Source organism: Marmota marmota, unplaced genomic scaffold, assembly GCF_001458135.2.
Source record: "Marmota marmota marmota unplaced genomic scaffold, marMar, whole genome shotgun sequence".
In the NCBI taxonomy this organism is placed as follows: domain Eukaryota; kingdom Metazoa; phylum Chordata; class Mammalia; order Rodentia; family Sciuridae; genus Marmota; species Marmota marmota.
The window spans coordinates 54163387-54182468 of record NW_025999900.1 but is presented as its reverse complement, the minus strand read 5'-3'; the positions used below and the strand labels follow the sequence as shown (position 1 = coordinate 54182468).

At 37.2% G+C, this 19082-nt stretch overlaps 1 protein-coding gene across 12 annotated transcripts in view; it reads right to left on the bottom strand.

Moving 5' to 3' along the window:
• Zc3h14 (zinc finger CCCH-type containing 14) overlaps positions 1–19082 on the bottom strand; it is a 54652-nt gene that overhangs the window by 9974 nt on the left and 25596 nt on the right. For 8 of the 12 annotated variants that reach the window (XM_048799147.1, XM_015494615.2, XM_015494631.2 and 5 more), the window contains one exon: positions 3190–3264. The exons of the other annotated variants lie outside the window; for them this stretch is intronic. In XM_048799147.1, the coding sequence (XP_048655104.1) occupies positions 3190–3264 (75 nt within the window). The remainder of the gene's footprint in view (positions 1–3189; positions 3265–19082) is intronic. 12 annotated transcript variants of the gene reach the window in all.

The following is a 19082-nucleotide window of genomic DNA, read 5'->3' as shown; positions in this document are numbered from 1 at the left end:
AAGGGGAACAAGATAGTTAAGAGAAAGAGAGAAAGATGAGATGGGAAATACAGGAAAAAGAGAAGATTTAAAAGGTAATGTAAATTTCAATTTTAGACATATTTAGCCTCAAGTCTTTGTGGAATTCTTAGATGTTTAGGAAGAAAACAGATTTGACCCTCAAGATGAGGAGAGATAGATGCAGAGATTAATTCAGTGCTGCCACCTCACTGAATCCTCCTAGGAAGCCTGAAAAACAGTATTTTTTTCCATATTATTGATGACCAATTCATAGCCCCCAGTTCTTTAACTGCGCACCGAGATTTCCTGACTGGCAAAGGCAAAGCCCAGAAGTTGATCTGCTGCAGCATTCCTTCCTCCCCCTGTATTAAGAGAAAGTAGTTCCACTAGTTCACACCTGGTGAGAAACACAAAACCGAGATTAAAATAACGCTGAGGAGCCAGATGTAGTGGCACACACTTAATCCCAGCTACTCAGAAGCCTGAGGCAGAAGGATTACAAGTTCAAAGACAGCCTGGGAAATTTAGCAAGACCCTGCCTCAAAATAAAAAGGGCTGGGATAAAGCTTAATGGTAGAGCACCCCGGGGTTATTGCTCCAGTACTGCCCCCCGCCCCCCGCAACACAAAAAAATTTAGCTCAGGGATATGGATAAGAGGTTACCTTCTGAGGAGCAGTGGAGAAGAGAAGCTGTTAGAGAATAGGAATAACAAATAGAGCAGAGTCCTGGAAGCCAAAGGATCAAAACTCGAAGAAAACATGGAAAGCAAGCGTCATGTGCCTCAGAGCTTAGGGAAGTGTGTGTCGAAACCACAGTTTCCCATATACACCAGCCACCAGGTCACCTCTGTAAGCTTCCCATCAGCAGCCTGGGTCACAAGCAGATGAGAGTGGGAGATGTCTTCTGGTAGACAGAACAAGCTGACCCTGCATTACTTTTGTTCCCTCCTGAAGCCCCATGAAACTGTCAACAAAGATTAGTTTTAAAAATCTGTGGTGCCTCACATATGTGCCACAAGTGCTCTACCACTGAGTACCCACCACCCAGCCCAAGTGGTAAACAACAAAGCATATACCTACAAAGAAAGTAATTATAAAAGGAGACAAAACTACATTTTGAAAGTATAAAACAGATGAGGAGGCATTAATAACAGAATTGCAAAAACTGAATTCTAAGCCAAAACAATGCAATCCTATTTAGATCATGAGATTCTCCAAAAGCCCAGGAAATGTCAGCAAAGGGGAAGGGCATAAGAGGGGTATGCTGCTCAAGGGTCCACTTCAGAAGCAATCAGTCTTTCCTAAACACTAGTTCTACTGATTTGTTTGACCCTCACCACACCTACCCCTACCTCTCCAGTGAAGACCTTCTGAATGATGTGGAGATGTGCTGCAGAGGCCTAGGGATGAAAGAGTATGGTCTTTGACAGCACATTCCACAACAAAACAACCTAAATATTTATTATGAAAATTTGTTTAAAAGGTAGTAGATTTTCAAATAACCTTTAATCATTTCATACATTAAACCAAAAACAGTGAAATTTTAGGCTTGTGAGAAGGTAAATACAGAGAATCCCTGCATCAAGGGATGCCAAGCCATACTGAAAGAAGTCCACACTGAAATGGGGAGGTATGTTAGGTAAACATTGCATAATAATTAATGCTGAGGAACCCACCATGCAGCCCTCTTTGGAAAAGCTAACCACCCTGAGAAGAAAGGCCTAAAGGCACTCCAAAACTAGACAGGAAAGACAAATAACTCCCAATAACAGGACCTACATTCAAATATGAAGTCAAGAGCCCCCACGCCCAAACCCATGAACCAAATATCAATCCACTTTGAATGCCTCACTCAGTAAGAGACAACCAAGGATCCCCACAGGGAAAGCCTCTACCATGAAACAGTCAAAACAAACAACTTGAAAACAAGACCAAGGAAGAAAAAATCCAAAGAATTGTGAGAAACCTTCAGCATTCTCAGATAAAAAGTATTACAAACATGAAACAAAATTGGTATGTTCAAAAATTTTTTTTTAAAGTAGAATATGCAAAAACTGAAGATTTCTCAGGGATAAAAAGGATAGGAACTTAAGGACTATAGTCATTCATGAGCCACACAATAACTACTTGATACTTCAAACTTTATGTGCACTTGCAGGTTTTAAAAAAAAAAAAAAGAATGCACAAAAGCCGATGAAGTGAGTCTAGTGTATACAGACCTTGATTGTCAAACTTCTGGGGGGAAAAATTACTATGTCTAAAGCAGGATGGAATGCTGGAAGATGAGAGGGTAAAATAAAGACTGGACAGCATCTCAACACTTCATAGGCAAAAGCAAAAAGCTAGAGGAAAGGCAGAGACAAGCTGGAGGAAGATGGTGACATGGTCATGCTCATCAGATGGGTAGGATCTGGCACCTGCATGAAGGTGAATCCGTAGAGAAGGAAAGGGTATCTGTCTGGGATAGAGAGCTGCAGAAGGGTAAGGGAATACAGACACTGTATTTCTGTACTGTAGGGTGAAGAAAATTCAGAAAGGGGTTGAAAGGGAAGGAGTCCAAGGACCAGAACTTTTAACAAAGAGCAGACTTTGGGTAAACAGAAGAAAGGAGGAAAATAGATTTCAGGTATCCCATGGTCCCCTGAATTTATTAGGCACTGAATGTGCCAGGTGGAAGGGGTTGGGCACTGAGGAAACAACTAAAGCACTCACCCCAGTCCTGAATTCCCCCGTGGTATGTATGTCTGGGGTGAGTGAGACAATTATATGACAGTGGTTTTAAAACACGTTCTATATGTGGCCTTGGCAATAAGATTCTCAAGTGAAGTCAAAGTGAGGATAAGACTAGTGGATAAAGTACAGGATTCTAAAGCTCATCAGGGTAGTGGAAAAGGGGGTTAACAAGGAAGAGCAAGTTAGAGAACCTGAGTTGTCCCTGACAGCAAAAGAATGAACAGCCAGGATTCAAGGAGGAATGGCAGGAAAAAGGTTTTGAATGAGGTAAAAAATAAAAACACCATACAATATGAGGAAAATGCAGATCTTATCTCCAAGCCCTAAAATATTTCCACAGATCTAAGTGTAACATCTTAGGGCAGGATCTAAGAAATACAAGACACAATGAATGAGGGGTAAGGAATGGCAATGGCAACAGAAAACTACTAATTACAGTGAAAATTTATTACCAACCTTGACTGATCTGCAGTGTTTCTGCCATTACTGGGTCAATTTGCAGTCGGGATAATAATTGCCTCTGTTGAGTTCCTAGAATATAAATTTTAAAACTTCACTAAACTTAAAATACAAATACCAGCATTTGTTTCCTAGAAATTAATCTTTCTGAGTTCTTAATTAAAAGTCAACAAACAAAGCTTTGACAATACACTTTGATAATATTTATAGACCACAGGCATATCCCTGTATAAGAAAAAGCTGTACTCAAGATTAAACCAAAAACAGCAAGGACACTCCTGGTTCTCCATCTGAGAAGCCAGTTTTCTTGGGCTGGAAGTAAAACCTGTGAGAGAAGAACTGAGTTAGAGTCAGAGGAAAGTCAGAGGGCCTCAAGAGACTGGCCATGGTCAACTGTATCATAAACACAGCAAACCCAGATTCTCCCTTTGTCACCTGGGGTCTCACCAATACTGCTCACTTCCCCCATACTGATCCTCTGATCTTTGATGATTAAGACAGTGAAATGTGAAAAAGACAGAATTATCTTGTCCAAAAAAGGTGCTTCAACAGAGAACAGATAAAGAAAATGTGGTATATACAATGGAACATTACTGAGCCCTAAAGAAGAACGAAATTATGGCATTTTGTCAGTAAGTGGATGGAACTGGAGACTATTATGCTAAGTGAAATAAGCCAGTCCCAAAAATGTTCTCTCTGATATGTGGTTGCTAACACACAATGGGGAGGAGGGTGGGGTGTAGAGTAGAAGTTCACTGATTATACAATGGGGAATGAAGGGAAGGTGGAAATAGGAAAAGACAGAACATAACTTTCCCATGTTCATATGTGAACATATGACCAATGAAACTCCACATCATTTACAACCACAAAAATGGGATCCTAATTAGAATAAATTCTACTCCATGTATGTGTATCTACTGTATATCTAAAAAGAACAAATAAAAAATGAAAACAAAATTCTCAAAAGTAAACTATGGGCCTTGATGAATACAGAAAGAGCAACAAACAAGTACAACACTCAGAAGCATCCAGGCCCTTACATGGGCAAACATGAAGGTGGTCAGAACACTGCTAAAGAGGTTTCAGTTGAATCAGATATATGATGTTGGTCCACAGGATTGTACTGCCCAGTGACAGTTGCAACTATCTTAGTTTGTAGAAACCTATTTGCATGACAATAAAATCACCTAGTGACACATTTCTGAGACTATTTCCTTTGTTAGGTGTTTGACTCTCCAATTGAAAAGGTGTTCAATTAAAGAGTGCTAATATGACTTCTTTTTTCCCCCAGAACTAGGACTGAACCCAGGGGCACTCTACCACTGAGCTACATCCCCAAGCAGTTTTGAGACAGGGCCTCACTAAGATGCAGAGGCTGGCCTTGAGAACCTGTGATCCTCCTGCCTCCCGAGTAGCTGAACATGCATCACCAAGATGATGGTTCATTATTAAAAGGTTCATATTAGTTCTTCATTTTAGATTTATAATATTAATTCATAATATTACTAATAGTCATACTACATACAAAACAGTCAAGAAATGACTATATCTTCATTAGCTGCATGAGAGGACTGACACTTCTCTGTATCCTCTCGTCCCAATGCTTAACAATATTACATACCTAACTTGCTAATTTCGTACAGAAGTGTTACATTTAAAATAAAAAGTGTTACATACTACAGTGGACCTATTATGTGTTATTTCCCAAGGACAGGCTTTGCTTTATCACTGCAAATATATAAGTGGACCATCTCTCATCAAGTACCACATTTCATTAGATTAAAAAAAAAATTAAAAACACTCAATTTGATATTTCATTTGTTATTTCCTAATAAAACAAAGTTACATTACACTACTCTTCAGTGGTGTGCCCCAAAAAAAGGGATGAATTCCTTTCAAAATTATCGTGGCAAATACACAAATTCTGAGAAACGGACCTGAAACCCAGAGGTCATTTGGTCAAATTGTATTCCTACGGGACACCTAAAAAACTGACATGTGACAGGTTACAGAAAAAAAATGTTCTTAGAACCCAAATACCAGATTCAAATACCATAACAGGTCTCTTTAACGTTAACTGTAGATAATAATTATAAATTTTAAAATAATTTCACACAGATACTTGAAACAGGACCATTCTCTCACTTTTAAAGATCTGCTTCGTCTCTATGCTCATCTTTATATCATTTGACAGAGCTCCACTAAAAATAGGTGGAATTCTAAAAATTCTAGGTTTCTAAGTTAAATCATGTAGTCAAAAAAATTTGACTTTTCTATATCTTACTGCCTCCAAATCAGAGTTACAATCAAGATGTATGGGAAGATAAAGATCAAACGATGAGTACCTAGAAGATACCAGAGTTTACCTTTCTCAATATTTCTAAGGAAGCCAATTATTTTTACATCAGTAGCCCTTGACTGTGATTCAAAATCTATTTCCTCTTGAAAATCTTCCAACTGTCTGTTGCATTCAGATGTCGATGCTGAATATTCATTCATTTTAACCTCCAAAGATAATATTTTTGCTTCGTTCTGAGACACTCTAACACTGAGATCAAAAAGATTTGCTTCCACCGTCAAAATTGCTGCTTTCATTCCTTTAATTTCATTGATATCAGTTGATATTTTCCTTAGAAGGTGGGAAATATTGTCTAGCTCATTTTGTGAACAAGAAGAACTTGTTACAGAACCTAAATCTACTGGCTCTGGTGAGAGGAAAATCGGTAGAGATGGTGATGGAAACCTCGAAGACATTCTCATAAAATTATCTCTAAATATCTGTTAATTTTTCCTTCACAGCCCATTAAATTGTCTTATCAAAAGTAAAAGCAGTGATCAATGATGTTACCTCAATAAGTATTAAGAGTGAGTAACATTTTAAGACCTGTAACTGAAAAATCAAGGTTGTACATTTCTAGAGTCAGAACTTAAATCTGAAAAACTAAACACACCAGACCAATTTTCTCTTGGCTACAACTAAGAAGCCCTAATACATAGCCAGCTATAACTTCTAAGTCCTACTTATAGGTCCTCTCCAAATAAACCCTATTATTACATACAAATCATACTGGTTTCTGATTGGTTGAAGAGCGACATGTGTCGGCAAAAAGAATTTCCTATTATTTACTTCATATTATGGGAACACTGAGGAGCTACGCCTTAAATTAAGCAATATAACAACAGCAGGTGCTTTGTATCTGAATATGTTATGAATTTAATGTACTTTTTCCCTTTTGTCCATTAAACCACAATTTTCAAACTTGTATTACTCTTTCACCTCAGCTTCCCAAGTGAACAGGATTGTAGACATGTGCCACCATGCCTAGCCGTGGCTATTTGTGTATTTTATTTTACCTTAAATTTCATTTCCCCTTGAAAACAGTATAAATAGCACTGCACTGGCATTATCTTTGCAGAATATGAGTAGGGAAGGTGAGTAGACTCATAATCACACACAAAATCTCTGTAAAAATTACATATGGAAAAATGGACTTCAACTGCACTTAAGGTGTGGAATTAAGGATAGGCTTGATTTGACACTAGATCATTATTAGATGTGTGATTTTCAGGTATTTTCTCCCATTCTCTGAGTTGTCTTTTCATTTTTTTGATGGTATTCTTTGAAACACAAGGTTTTAACTTTGATGAAATTCATCTATTTGTTGCTGTGCTTTTAGTATCATATCTAAGAAACTAATTATTTAAAAGATAAAAAAAAAATTAAAAAAAAACGAATCCTTAATCCAAGATCATACAGATTTACAACTATTTTCTTCTAAGAGTTTTATAGATTTATAGCTCTTCAATGTGGGTTCTTTGATCAATTTTTAGTTAAGTTTTATACATTATATTTGGTAAGGGCTCAACTTCATTCTTTTGTGTGTGGATATCCAGCTGTTCCAGCACTAATCGTTTAAAAAAAAAAACAAAATACTCTTTTTCCACTACTGAATTGTCTGAGTGTCCTTGCCAAAAAACAATCATAAATGTATGAGCTCATTTCCAGACTCTCAATACTGTTTCATTGGCCTACATGTTTAACATTATGACAGGACAACAGAGTCTGAATTACTATAGCTTTGAGTATCAAGTTTTGAAACTGAGAAACATTAACCCCTCCCAAAATTATTATTTTTCAATAGTTGTGGCTATTCTAGGTACACTTTTCTTCCCATATCAATTTTAGGATCAGTTTGCCAAATTCTACCAAAAGGCCAGCTAGTATTTCAACAGAGATTAAGTTGAACTTGTTGATCAACTTGGGGACTACTGCCATCTTCACAGTATTAAAGTTTTCAGGTCCATTAACATCAAAAATCTTTCCATGGCTTTAGTTTGAGAAAAGTTGTTTTCATTTTGGTTTACTCCCCAATCAAAAAATAAGCTGTACAAACTCAAAGCATACCAAGTATGTAGACATTATTACAACCTCTTCATAAGAGGCTTTTTTTGGGGGGGTTGTTTTTTGTTTTGGTATTACGGACTGAACCCAGGGATACTCAACCTCTGAGCCACATTCCCAACCCTTTTTATTTTTCATTTTAAGATAAGGTCTCTCTATATTGCTGAGGCTAGCCTTGAACTTCTGATCCTTCTGCCTCAGTCTCCTGGGTTGCTGGGATTAAAAGTGTACACCACTGTACCTGGCTCAAAAAAAGACTTCTTAAAGAACTGCAGCCTTGGGGCTGGGGCTCAGCGGTTGACTACTCACCTAGCATATGGGAGGCGCTGAGTTTGATCCTCAGCAAAACATAAAAATAAATAAAGATATTGTGTCCAACTACAACTAAAAAAATATTTAAAAAAAAAAAACTGCAGCCTTTCGTTTCCCAAATAGCTCATTCACAATAACTGAACAAAGAAAAGGCTAACTGCTGAAATTTATACCTTTATTTCTTCATTTTACGAATCATAAATCTCACTCTTCAAAATTTAATTTAGGCAGAAAATAATGTGCAAAATTGACATGGCTTTAGATTCATATAGATTTTTTTTTAAGAGGACCAGCTGTCAGACAACATCTACAGTCAACATTAAGAGCAGCACTTGCTAACTAGTTTGTTCACTAGAGGGCAGCAAACAACGTCAATGAAAAAAGCAGGCAAGCAGTCCAATGGAGATAAATCACAAAGAAACAAAACCTAAATGAGAGCCCAGATGATACTTCCTCTATCACCCAGCCCAATTTTAGAATGCAAAATAAGGCTCTCACAAAGATTCTAATGTAAATAGCAGCAGAAAAAGTTTGTATATTTTAACATTTACTACTCACAATCATGAAGTAGATACAACTTAATTCCTATTCACAGGTTAGTAAACTGGGACACTGAAAGTTAAGGAGAGTTAGTAAGTTGCAGGGCCTGGATTAATACCCTAAACAGTCTGGGTCCTGAATTCATACTGATATTTACTATGATGTTACACATCTCTCCATGATACATCAAATGGAATACAATATCAGAGGACTCCATATGGTATAGTTCTGATTTTATATGTACATGTATGTATGTATACATTTAACATATAATTCCACTTGATACATCAAGGGTATACACATTCACATATATGAAAAATACCTACTAGATTATACTAACACACAGCAAACTTCTAAGTGTAGTGCTTAACTCAAAGAAAGTCAGTGAGCAGAATGGAGGTTGGAAGGGGAATTTTTCTTGTTTGCTCTAATAAAAAAGTTTTACTAAGAATCTTTCATAGTGCTTCCGGTCCAAGATGAAATAGACAAATTTACACATCACCCAACTTATGATGCTTTAACTTCAGTTTTTCAATTTTACCATGGGATTGAAGCAATACACATCCAGCAGAGACCATACCTTGAATTTTGATCTCTCCTGGGATAGTGATATGTGGTAAGATATTCTCTTTGTGATGCTGGGCAGTGGCAGTAACCAGTACTGTACTCCACAGTCTGTTATATTCAATAAATTACATGAGCTATTCAGACTTCTAGTCTGCACTTGTGACTAAGGATATTTTCAACTTAAGATGGGTTTACGGGTACATTATCTCATGAAAATCTATGTGTAATACTCATTTAGTCTCTCCTGGAGAGTTCATAAACATCAAGTAAAGAACTTACAAATGCCATAAATACAGCACTGGCTTCAAATTCACTAAAGTATAAAAAATTCTACATTAGAATATCCATTCTGGAAGCCGTGGTGCTCGCCTGTGATCCCAGTAGTTTGGCAGGCTGAGGCAGGAGGATCGCAAGTTCAAAGCCAGCCTCAGCAATGGCAAGGCACTATGCAATTCTGTGAGACCCTGTCTCTAAATAAAATACAAAATACAACTGGGGATGTGGCTCAGTGGTTGAGTGTCCCAGAGTTCAATCCCAGTACCCTACAGCCCCAAAAAAGAAATATCTACATCTCTATCCTATCATTCTAAGATTTTTTAAAACAATTTTTAGCATACAAACAACAGCGTATACATATAAACATTAAGTGTACACATTCTAAAATGACTTTACAAAAAACTGTATGGTAAAAAAAATATGGAGGTCACTGATGTAGATATGGACATTAGGGAGGGGATCATAGAAGGCAAAATTTAACAAAGTCTGTAAAGTAGACAATCTATGGAGAAAATGCTAGCTACACAAGGCAGAGCACAGAAAGCCAAAAATGAGCACTCTGTAGGCATGAACCCCAAGAGCAGCAAAAAAAACAAAAAAAAAACACGTACACATACACACAAATATGGTAAAATATGACATTTTTGCCAGGGTGGTAGCACACACCTATGATCCCTGCAACTCCAGAAGCTAAGGCAAGAGGATCACAATTTCAAGGCCAACCTGGGCAACTTAGACCCTGTCTCAAAATAAATTTTTTTATAAGGATTGGGGGTTTCACTTGGTGGTGGAGGACCCCTATATTAAATCCCAACTACCACAACAAATTAATAAAACAAAATGTCATTTTCATGTTGATATATAAAAAGCTGATTCTGGATAAAAATACATTATTAGAGGGATGGGACTCATTTGATGGTTAGAGTGCTTGGGTAGCATGTATGAGGTACAGTACTATGCCAAACACACAAACCAAACAAACCCTAAAAAACAAAATACCCTAAACTATGAACGGTTTTCATATATTCATTGGTAAAAAGATTGTGCAGAAGAATGAAGTTTTGGAAAAGTTAGGATAAGGACTGTGAAGATGGGGGACCAAGAAAGGCTCAGAGATGATATTTGGTTGAGATATATGGACCTGAAGAAAACATTCCAAGGAGAGGGTGAAAGCATATCAGAAATATTTTTTTCATGTATCCTTAAAGAGGCTTACTAAACATCTGCCCAACAGCAAGAACAGGGAGACGGAGAAGGAGAGGGTGGTAGGTGATGAGACCAGGGAGGATTTGAAATCATTTGGAATGTAATAAGGATCTATCAAAGGTACAGGACAGTGATACAATCTAATTAGTTTAAAAGAATTACTCTGTTGCTGTGAGGGTAGACTGAAAGAAGCAGGTTTGAAAGCACACACCTGTAGGAACACTATTCCAATAATCAAGGCAAGTCATTAATGGTGGCATCGACTTGCATAGCAGAGGTGAAGGGGATGAGTAGTGATGAATTAAGCATATTCCGAAGGTAGAGGCCAACAGGTAGGAAAAAGGATGGGGGAAGATAAAGGGAGAACACAGGGAGGGAGGGAGGAAAGAAGGAAGGAAAGAAAGAGGGAGGACAGCTCTCAGCTTGAAAAAAAGTACAAGTTTCTGGGCTGTGTACCTAGAAAGATAAAAACTGCCATTAATTAAATGAGAAAGTCTGCATGAAAAAAAAAAAAAACTGGAGAAGAAAATTAGGTGAGTTTGACTATGTGCAGTGATATATATATATATATATATATATATATTTGCATTCCATGAAACAAAGATCAACAGAGAAATTAGAGCAATGAGCCACAACCACAAAGAATGTGAGGCAGAGCACAAGATTGAGTGGGATAGCCACAAATATTTAAAAGACAAACTAAAAATGTATTTAAAGAGAGTTCATTTCTTTAAAAAAAAAAAAAAAAAAGAGTAAATTATCTGAGAAAATCCAGACTAACAGGAGTATTTCACAACAATTTATTCTCCCAGGAAATTCCTCCTTAACTCAAGGCCAATTGTAGCTCTTTTAAAAATAAGCCAGTCTGTAGAACTTAGCCCCATCATGACTACAGGTAGTCTTTGTACTGCCTTTTCTTAAACTGGGACCACTAAGTTCAGTAGAGTGACTGAACATGCAGTTGGCCTTCAAGTTATTTTACAATGGTGCACAGGTGATAAAAATTCAGGAGAACTAGAATGGTGCATTAGATGTATTAATTGCATTCTCAAGTTATGATATTTCTTAATTTACACTGGATTTATAGGGATAGAACCCCATGATAAATCAAGGGGCATCTGCAAAATATAAGTTAGCATTCAAGAGTGTAGAAGAGTATGACCATGTTTGATGATATACATCTGTGATCCTAGAGACTTGAGACTGCAAGTTTGAGGTCAGCCTGGCAAGATCCTGTCTCAAAATAAAAAATAAAAAAGGCCGGGTGCAGTGGCACATGCCTGTACTCTCAGAAACTCAGGAGGCTGAGGCAGAAGGATTCCAAATTTGAAGCTGGCCACAGTAATTTAGTGAGGTTCTAAGCAATTTAACAAGATCCTATCATAAAATTTAAAAAGGGGGGTTGGGGGATGAGGATGCGGCTCAGTGGTAAAGTCCCTCTGGGTTCAATCCCTGGTGCCAAAAAAAAAAAAAGGCTGGGATGTAGCTCAGTGGTAGAGCACTCTGAGTTTAATCTCCTGTAGTGTAGTGGGGAAGGGGAGAACAAGATCAAGTGAAAAACAGGAAAAAAAAAAAAATATATATATATATAAAACAGAAGATCCAGGTAGAAGCTTATCACCCAACAGAACTTTCAAAAAAAAAAACCAATAAAAACAAAAAAAGTAAACGTTTAAAAGAAATAATGCAAGACTTTTCCACCCTGATGAACATGGTAGCACATGCTTATAATCCCGGCTATGAGAGAGGCTAGGGGATCACGATTTCAGAGTTTAAGTATCACAAGTTTGAGGTCAGCCCGGATAACTTAGCAAGACCCTAATCTCAAAACAAAATACAAAGGGCTAGAGATAAAGCTCATGCTTGCCTAGCAAGTTCAAGGCCCTGGTTCAAGCCTCAATACAGAAAAAGACTTTCCCATATAAAAGGTCGTGGACTTTTTCAAAAATTAAAAGGGTGTACAATATCCAGCCCCAAAGTGACTATCTAGCACCTAGGCATATCACAGTGAAACTTCAGACAACAAGAAAACAGAAAATCCTAAAAATTTCCAAAGGAAAAACCTCAAATATTAGTAGTTGGGTGCAGCAGCAGCTCAACTATGTGGGCAGCCGAGGCAGAAGGACTGCTCAAGCCCAAGAGTTAAGAGGCTAGCCTGGGCAACACAGCTAGAACTCATCTTGAAAGAGACACACAAAAAAACACAAACCCAAATATTATACAATGGATTAAGAATCAGATGAGCAACCAACTCTCAGTATGAAAACTGGAAACCTCACAACAATGAAAGGTTCCAAGCAATTTAGCAAGATCCTATCACAAAATTTTAAAGGGGGGGTTGGGGGATGAGGATGTGGCTCAGTGGTAAAGTCCCTCTGGGTTTAATCCCTGGTGCGAAAAAAAAAAGGCTGGGATGTAGCTCAGTGGTAGAGCACTCTGAGTTTAATCTCCTGTAATGTGATGGGTAAGGGGAGAACAAGATCAAGTGAAAAACAGGAGAGAAAAAAAAAAAAAACATAAAACAGAAGATCCAGGTAGAAGCTTATCACCCAATAGAACTTTCAAAAAAAACAAACAATAAAAACAAAAAAAGTAAACGTTTAAAAGAAATAATGCAAGACTTTTCTTCAGAGATTTTCAGAAGGACAATACATTCAACTTAGAATTCTACCAAATTGGGCATGGGGACACACATACATGTAATCCTAGCAACTGGGGAGGCTGAGGCAGGAGGATCCCAAGTTTAAGGTCAGCCTCAGCCACTTAAGTGAGGCCCTGCCTCAAAATAAAAAAGAAAAGGGCCAGATGCAGTGGTACACGCCTGTAATCCCACAAGTCAAAAGCCAGCTTCAGCAACATAGTAAAGACCTTAAGCAACTTGATGAGACCCTGACTCAACACTGAAAAATTTTTAAATTGTCTGGGGATGTGGCTCAGTGGTTAAGCATCCCTGGGTTCAATCCCCAATATGAAACAACAACAACAACAACAACTACTACTCTACACCAAGCCAAGGTATAAATCATACAGCAGAACCTTGTGTTTCTAAGCACTTAAAACCTTAAAACTTAACCTCCTGGTTACTAGAGAAGCTGAAGCAGGAGGACAGCAAGTTCAAGGCCAGCATGGGCAACTTAATGAGACTTTATCTCAAAATAAAAACTGGACTAGGGGTATAGCTATGGTAAAGCACTTCTGGGTTCAATTCCTAGTACTACCAAAAAAAAAAAAAAAAAAGTTTCTTCATGATGAAAGTTTCTTAAGAAGCTTCCACAAAATGAAGGAACACAATGAGAAGACAGAAAGGGATGTAGGATATACAAGGAGTAAATGCTAGCATGATAGCCTTGGAAAAGGAGGAAAGATGCTCTACGAAGAAGGTGCCTAAGAAAAAAGGCAAGACCAAAGATTCAATAGCACAGAGTAATAGTCCAAAGGTGGAAAGGGGAAACCAAAAGCCATGAAAGAGAAGGATAAAGGGGGGGAAGGGGACCCTAGGAAATCTCAAAAGAACAAAAAGAAAAACTTAAAACATAAAATGTAAATTTGCCCTTATAATAAATATTTATATAGTCTTAACTGGGAATGCAGCTTGCTGGTTTTCAACATTTAAAGTGAACCTACAAATCATCATAGCCTTAACTAGGTCAGAACAAAATGTAAATCTGGACAACTTGACATTATGAAAGTAAACAGAATTTAGGTGTGGGGAGGAAGGAGGTGTAAGAATTGAAGGAAATATAAATTCCACCCTCTAGAATTGAAAACACACCCACGCTGGGGACAGACATGGTAGCACATGCCTATAATCCCAGCTACTTGGTAGGCTGAGGCAAAAAAATTGCAAGCTCAAAGCCACCTTGGCAAATTAATAAGACTCTCTCAAAAAAAAAAAAAAAAAAAAAAAAAGGCGGGGGAATGTGGCTCTGTGGTAGAGCGCCATGGATTCAATCTCCAGTACTGCTAAAATGAACAGTAACAACAACAAATTTGGGGAGCCAAAATATACTGAGTTAATTGAACAAGAAATAGGTATTTAAATATATTACTTAAAATTACAATTATATATAACCATTTAGTGAACTAAGAACAGTGGTCTTACTATGAGCATAAATGCAAAAAAGGTATGCGTGTGACCCTGACATATCACAGCAAGAAATCAACACATACCATCTATAGCTGGTAAATAATGCAATAAGCATATTGTTACAGGCACAGAGAAATAACAGGGGGCAGGGGCTGGGGCTGTAGCTCAGTGGTAGAGCACTTGCCTTGCACGTGTGAGGTACTGGATTCGATCCTCAACACCATATAAAAATAAAGATATTGTACCAACTACAACTAAAAACAAATATTAAGAATAAATAATAATAATAATAATAATAATAATAATAGGGACTGGGGTTGGATCACTTTGCATGCATGAGGCACTGGGTTCAAAACTCCACCACATAAATATAAATAAATAAAGATATTGTGTCCATGTACAACTAAAAAAATTATTTAAAATAATAATAATAATAATAAACAGAAGCATTTAAAAATGGTGACTTCTGGGGAGTGGGGCTAGTTTTGAGAATAATGAAGAGCAAGGAATATTGCTTTTCTTTTTTTATTTATATATATTTATTTTTCAGTTTTCGGTGGACACAACATCTTTATTTTATTTTTATGTGGTGCTGAGGATCAAACCCAGTACCCCGCGCATGCCAAGCAAGCACGTTACCGCTTGAGCCACATCCCCAGCCCTATTGCTTTTCTTTTAATTCTATGATACTATTTGAATATTTTCTAATCTACTGGAAGGTATATCACACATTAAATTATTTTTGTGTTTTTTTTAAATTTTCTATGGTGAACATGTACTTCATACTTATAAAGTTTTATTTTAAATATATGGGTATTTTTCATACAACATACACCAAACAGGAAAAATAAAAGGAAATCCAGGCCTAGACAAATCGTAGTAAAACTTCAGAACACCAAAGACAAAGAGATCTTAGAAGCAGCCAGAGAGAAAGGAACAGATCACCTACAAAGAAATGACAGAATATCAGAAGTCCATTCAACAACAATGGAATCCAGAAGACAACAGAATATAAAGTGCTGACAGCAAATAATTTGTTAACATGATTTGGATATACAGCAAAAACTTACTGTACAAGAACAATAAGAAATAAAAATACTCATAGGTAAACAAACTTGGAAAATACCAACAGACCTGTTCTATAGAAATTTGCAAAGAATATTTCAAAAATACTTAAAATTAGAAAATGATGATCCTCAAATAACACTGAGATGTAAGAATGAATAAAAAATAAACAAATAGATAAAACTCAACAAACAGCTTTGGCAAAACAATAATGGTATCCAATGATGCATTCAGAAGACCAAATTGATAAAATGGAAACAATGTAAATCAGGAGGGTGAAGACTGAAGCTAGGATTTTTTTTCAGTCCATAATATTTTTTAATTGTTTGTATAGCAAGAGCAACTATTCTGGAGACTACAAATTCATATTTCATAGTTCAGGAAAACAGGTCATTAACAAAATTCTATGGAACTCAATAAAAAGAAATTCTTTATATTCTAAGATAATGTGCTCTGAAAAATAACAGCCTTATCTCCTAAAAATTTTTCATGAAATCATAATCTCTGTAGAAATCTGCATATGCTTTCTCTTTCTTGGTTCAGTCACAGTAAACTTACGATGAGCTACAACTCTCAGGGAGACAACAAATTCTCCAACAATATGAAACTGCAGATTCTTGGCCAGAAGACCTCGCATCTAAGTTTTCATCAAAGCACCACTGGAAGCTGTGGTAGTTACTGTCCTCAACACCAATGTCCTTCCTGACTGATGGAGAAATGACTAAAACTAAGATAATCTAATGTCCTTCTACTATCTAGGAATCAGTCAGGATATTAACTTAAAATACATTAGATTTCTGCAGTAAATTTCAGTGGTAACCCTAAAAGAATAACTATTTCAAGGGCTGGGTTTGTGGCTCAGGGATAGAGCACTTGCCTAGCAAGTGTGAAACACTGGGTTCAATTCTCAGCACCACATATAAATAAATAAAATAAAGGTCCATTGACAACTATTAAAAAAAAAAACTAGTCAAAAAATGTAGAACTAGTGCTATCAATAATGTAATAAAAGAATTCTTTAAAAAGGGCAAGAAGAACAAAACAGAAAAACGGGCAAATACAAATCAAAAGATGATGGCAGAAGCCAGGGGTATTGGCATAAACTGTAATCTCAGTGAGGCTAAGATAGGAGGATCTAAAGTTCAAGGCCAGCTTTAGCAGCTTAGCCAAGACCCTGTCCCAAAATAAAATGTGAAAAGGACTTGGGATATAGCTCCCCTGGGTTTAATCTCCAATACCACAAAAAGTAAAAAGATGACAGAAATTACTCCAACTTTATCAGTAATTCTAGTAAATAGCCTAAATGCTTCAATAAAAAGGCAAACTTTGACTAATTAAAAAACAAAAATCTCGCTGGGTTTAGTGGCACATGCCTGTAATACCAGAAGCTCAGGAGGGTGAGACAGGAGGATCACAAGTTCAAGGCCCTGTCTCAAAATTTAAAAATTTAAAAAGGGCTGGGGATGTGGCTCAGTGGTTACCACCCCTGCATTCAATCCTTGGCATCAAAAAAAAAAAAAAGAATTCTAGCTTTATGATATTTAAGAGACATATGACTAAAGCATAAAAAACTGAAAACAAAGGCATGGAAAACATATGTAAGGCAAATTCTAAATAAATGGCTACATTAGATAGAACTAACTTTAAGATGAAAGCATTCTTTGGTATAGAGGTCATATATCAAGATTAAAGATTGAATTTGCAGGAAGATGTAACAGTTTTAAATATGTATGCATCCAGTATCTGACAGACTCAAAATGAAACAAAAACCGACACAAGTACACAGAAATTAAGATACTGTGTTATTACAAGGGCAGCTGCAATGCTCTCAATTAAATTAGGCAGATGAAGAACTCAGCAAGGTCAAGATTTGAAGGGCTGGGGTATAGCTCAGTTGGTAGAGTGCTTGCCTCACATGCACAAAGCCCTGGGTTCAATCCCCAGCACCACCAAAAAAACAAAAAAAAACAAAAAAAAAAAAAACCTTAGGCTGGGGATGTGGCTCAAGTGGTATCGCGCTCGCCTGGCATGCACAGGGCGCTGGGTTCGATCCTCAGCACCACATAACAATAACAATAAATAAACTGACTTTTACTCTTTCAAAAACAAAGAAATACATCTGGAATTCTACTTTTGTGTTCTCACTTATTAGCTGAAATAAAAAATGCGTCCCAACGTTTTCTATTTTAGGCATGCTATATGATCTACTGCAAATTCTTGACTTGGATTGTAATAAAAAGCAGCCATAGACAACCCATTCATAAACTGCCACCATTAGGTTCTAAGAGAATGCCCTCCCCCACCCCTCCTATCCCTGTATTGAACCCAGAGCCACACCCATGCTAAGCAGGCACACTATCACCAGGTTATATCCCCAGTCCTTTTTATTTTGAGATAGTTTTGATAAGTTACTGAGGCTGGCCTCAAACTGTGTCAACCTCCTGCCTCAGCCTCCTTAGTAGCTGGGATTATAGGCATGTGTCACCATGCTCAGCTCCAATAAAACGTTATTTACAAAAAATGGGTGCCAATGGGGCTGGGATTGTGGCTCAGTGGTAGTGCACTTGCCTAGCACATGCGAGGCGCTGAGTTCAATCCTCAGCACCACATAAAAATTAACTAAAAAAGTAAATAAATAAATGGGAGCTAACATCTGTACTATTTGGTTACCCAGTGGTACCACTGTTGGACAATATAAAAGCTCAAACATTTTATTTACCAGGTTACCAAGACAATGAATTGGTATCTATTATACTCCACAAGGCTTTCTTTCTCTCACCTTTTTCCCCTCACACTCTTTCTTTCTCCTCTCCCTAGTTCTGGAGATTTCAGAGAGCCCTTCCCACTGCAATTGTTACCTTTATTGAAACTCCAATGGCTCCATCTTTGGCCAATGGGAACCTCTTAAAATTTGGTTTTGGAATCCAATGGACTGACTCTAACACAACAGAAGTTGATCAAGCAAAGTGATTAAAGAAACAAAAGAAATTTTCGGACACAATTAAAGGTTTAAAAACCCAGCAAAGTATCCCAGGCTGTGTGGTGGCAAAGTGTGGCTATTACTTTGCTACCTAAGATATCTACACATTCATTCTAGGATTAGATCTAGAGACGTCTTCCTTCTCAAAAGTCTGTCTTTGTTATAGATGAACTATTCCAAGACTTCAATCTAGGTACTTGGGACACTCAATGCTATGGATATTTAATGTTTCTGTTTCCAGTAGGCACATCCAAAGAAAAATTTATATGCATTTATAGATAAAACACAATGTGAGTTCATAAAAATTTCCAATGCAAATTCAGAACAACAGGGTTTTACTTGACTGAAGGTCATAATCCATTAGATTTCAAATTTCAAAGTCAATATTTTTTTTTTCAGGGGGGGGGGGGCTAATGCTTGGGGGGGATTAACCCAAGGACTTGTGCATGAGA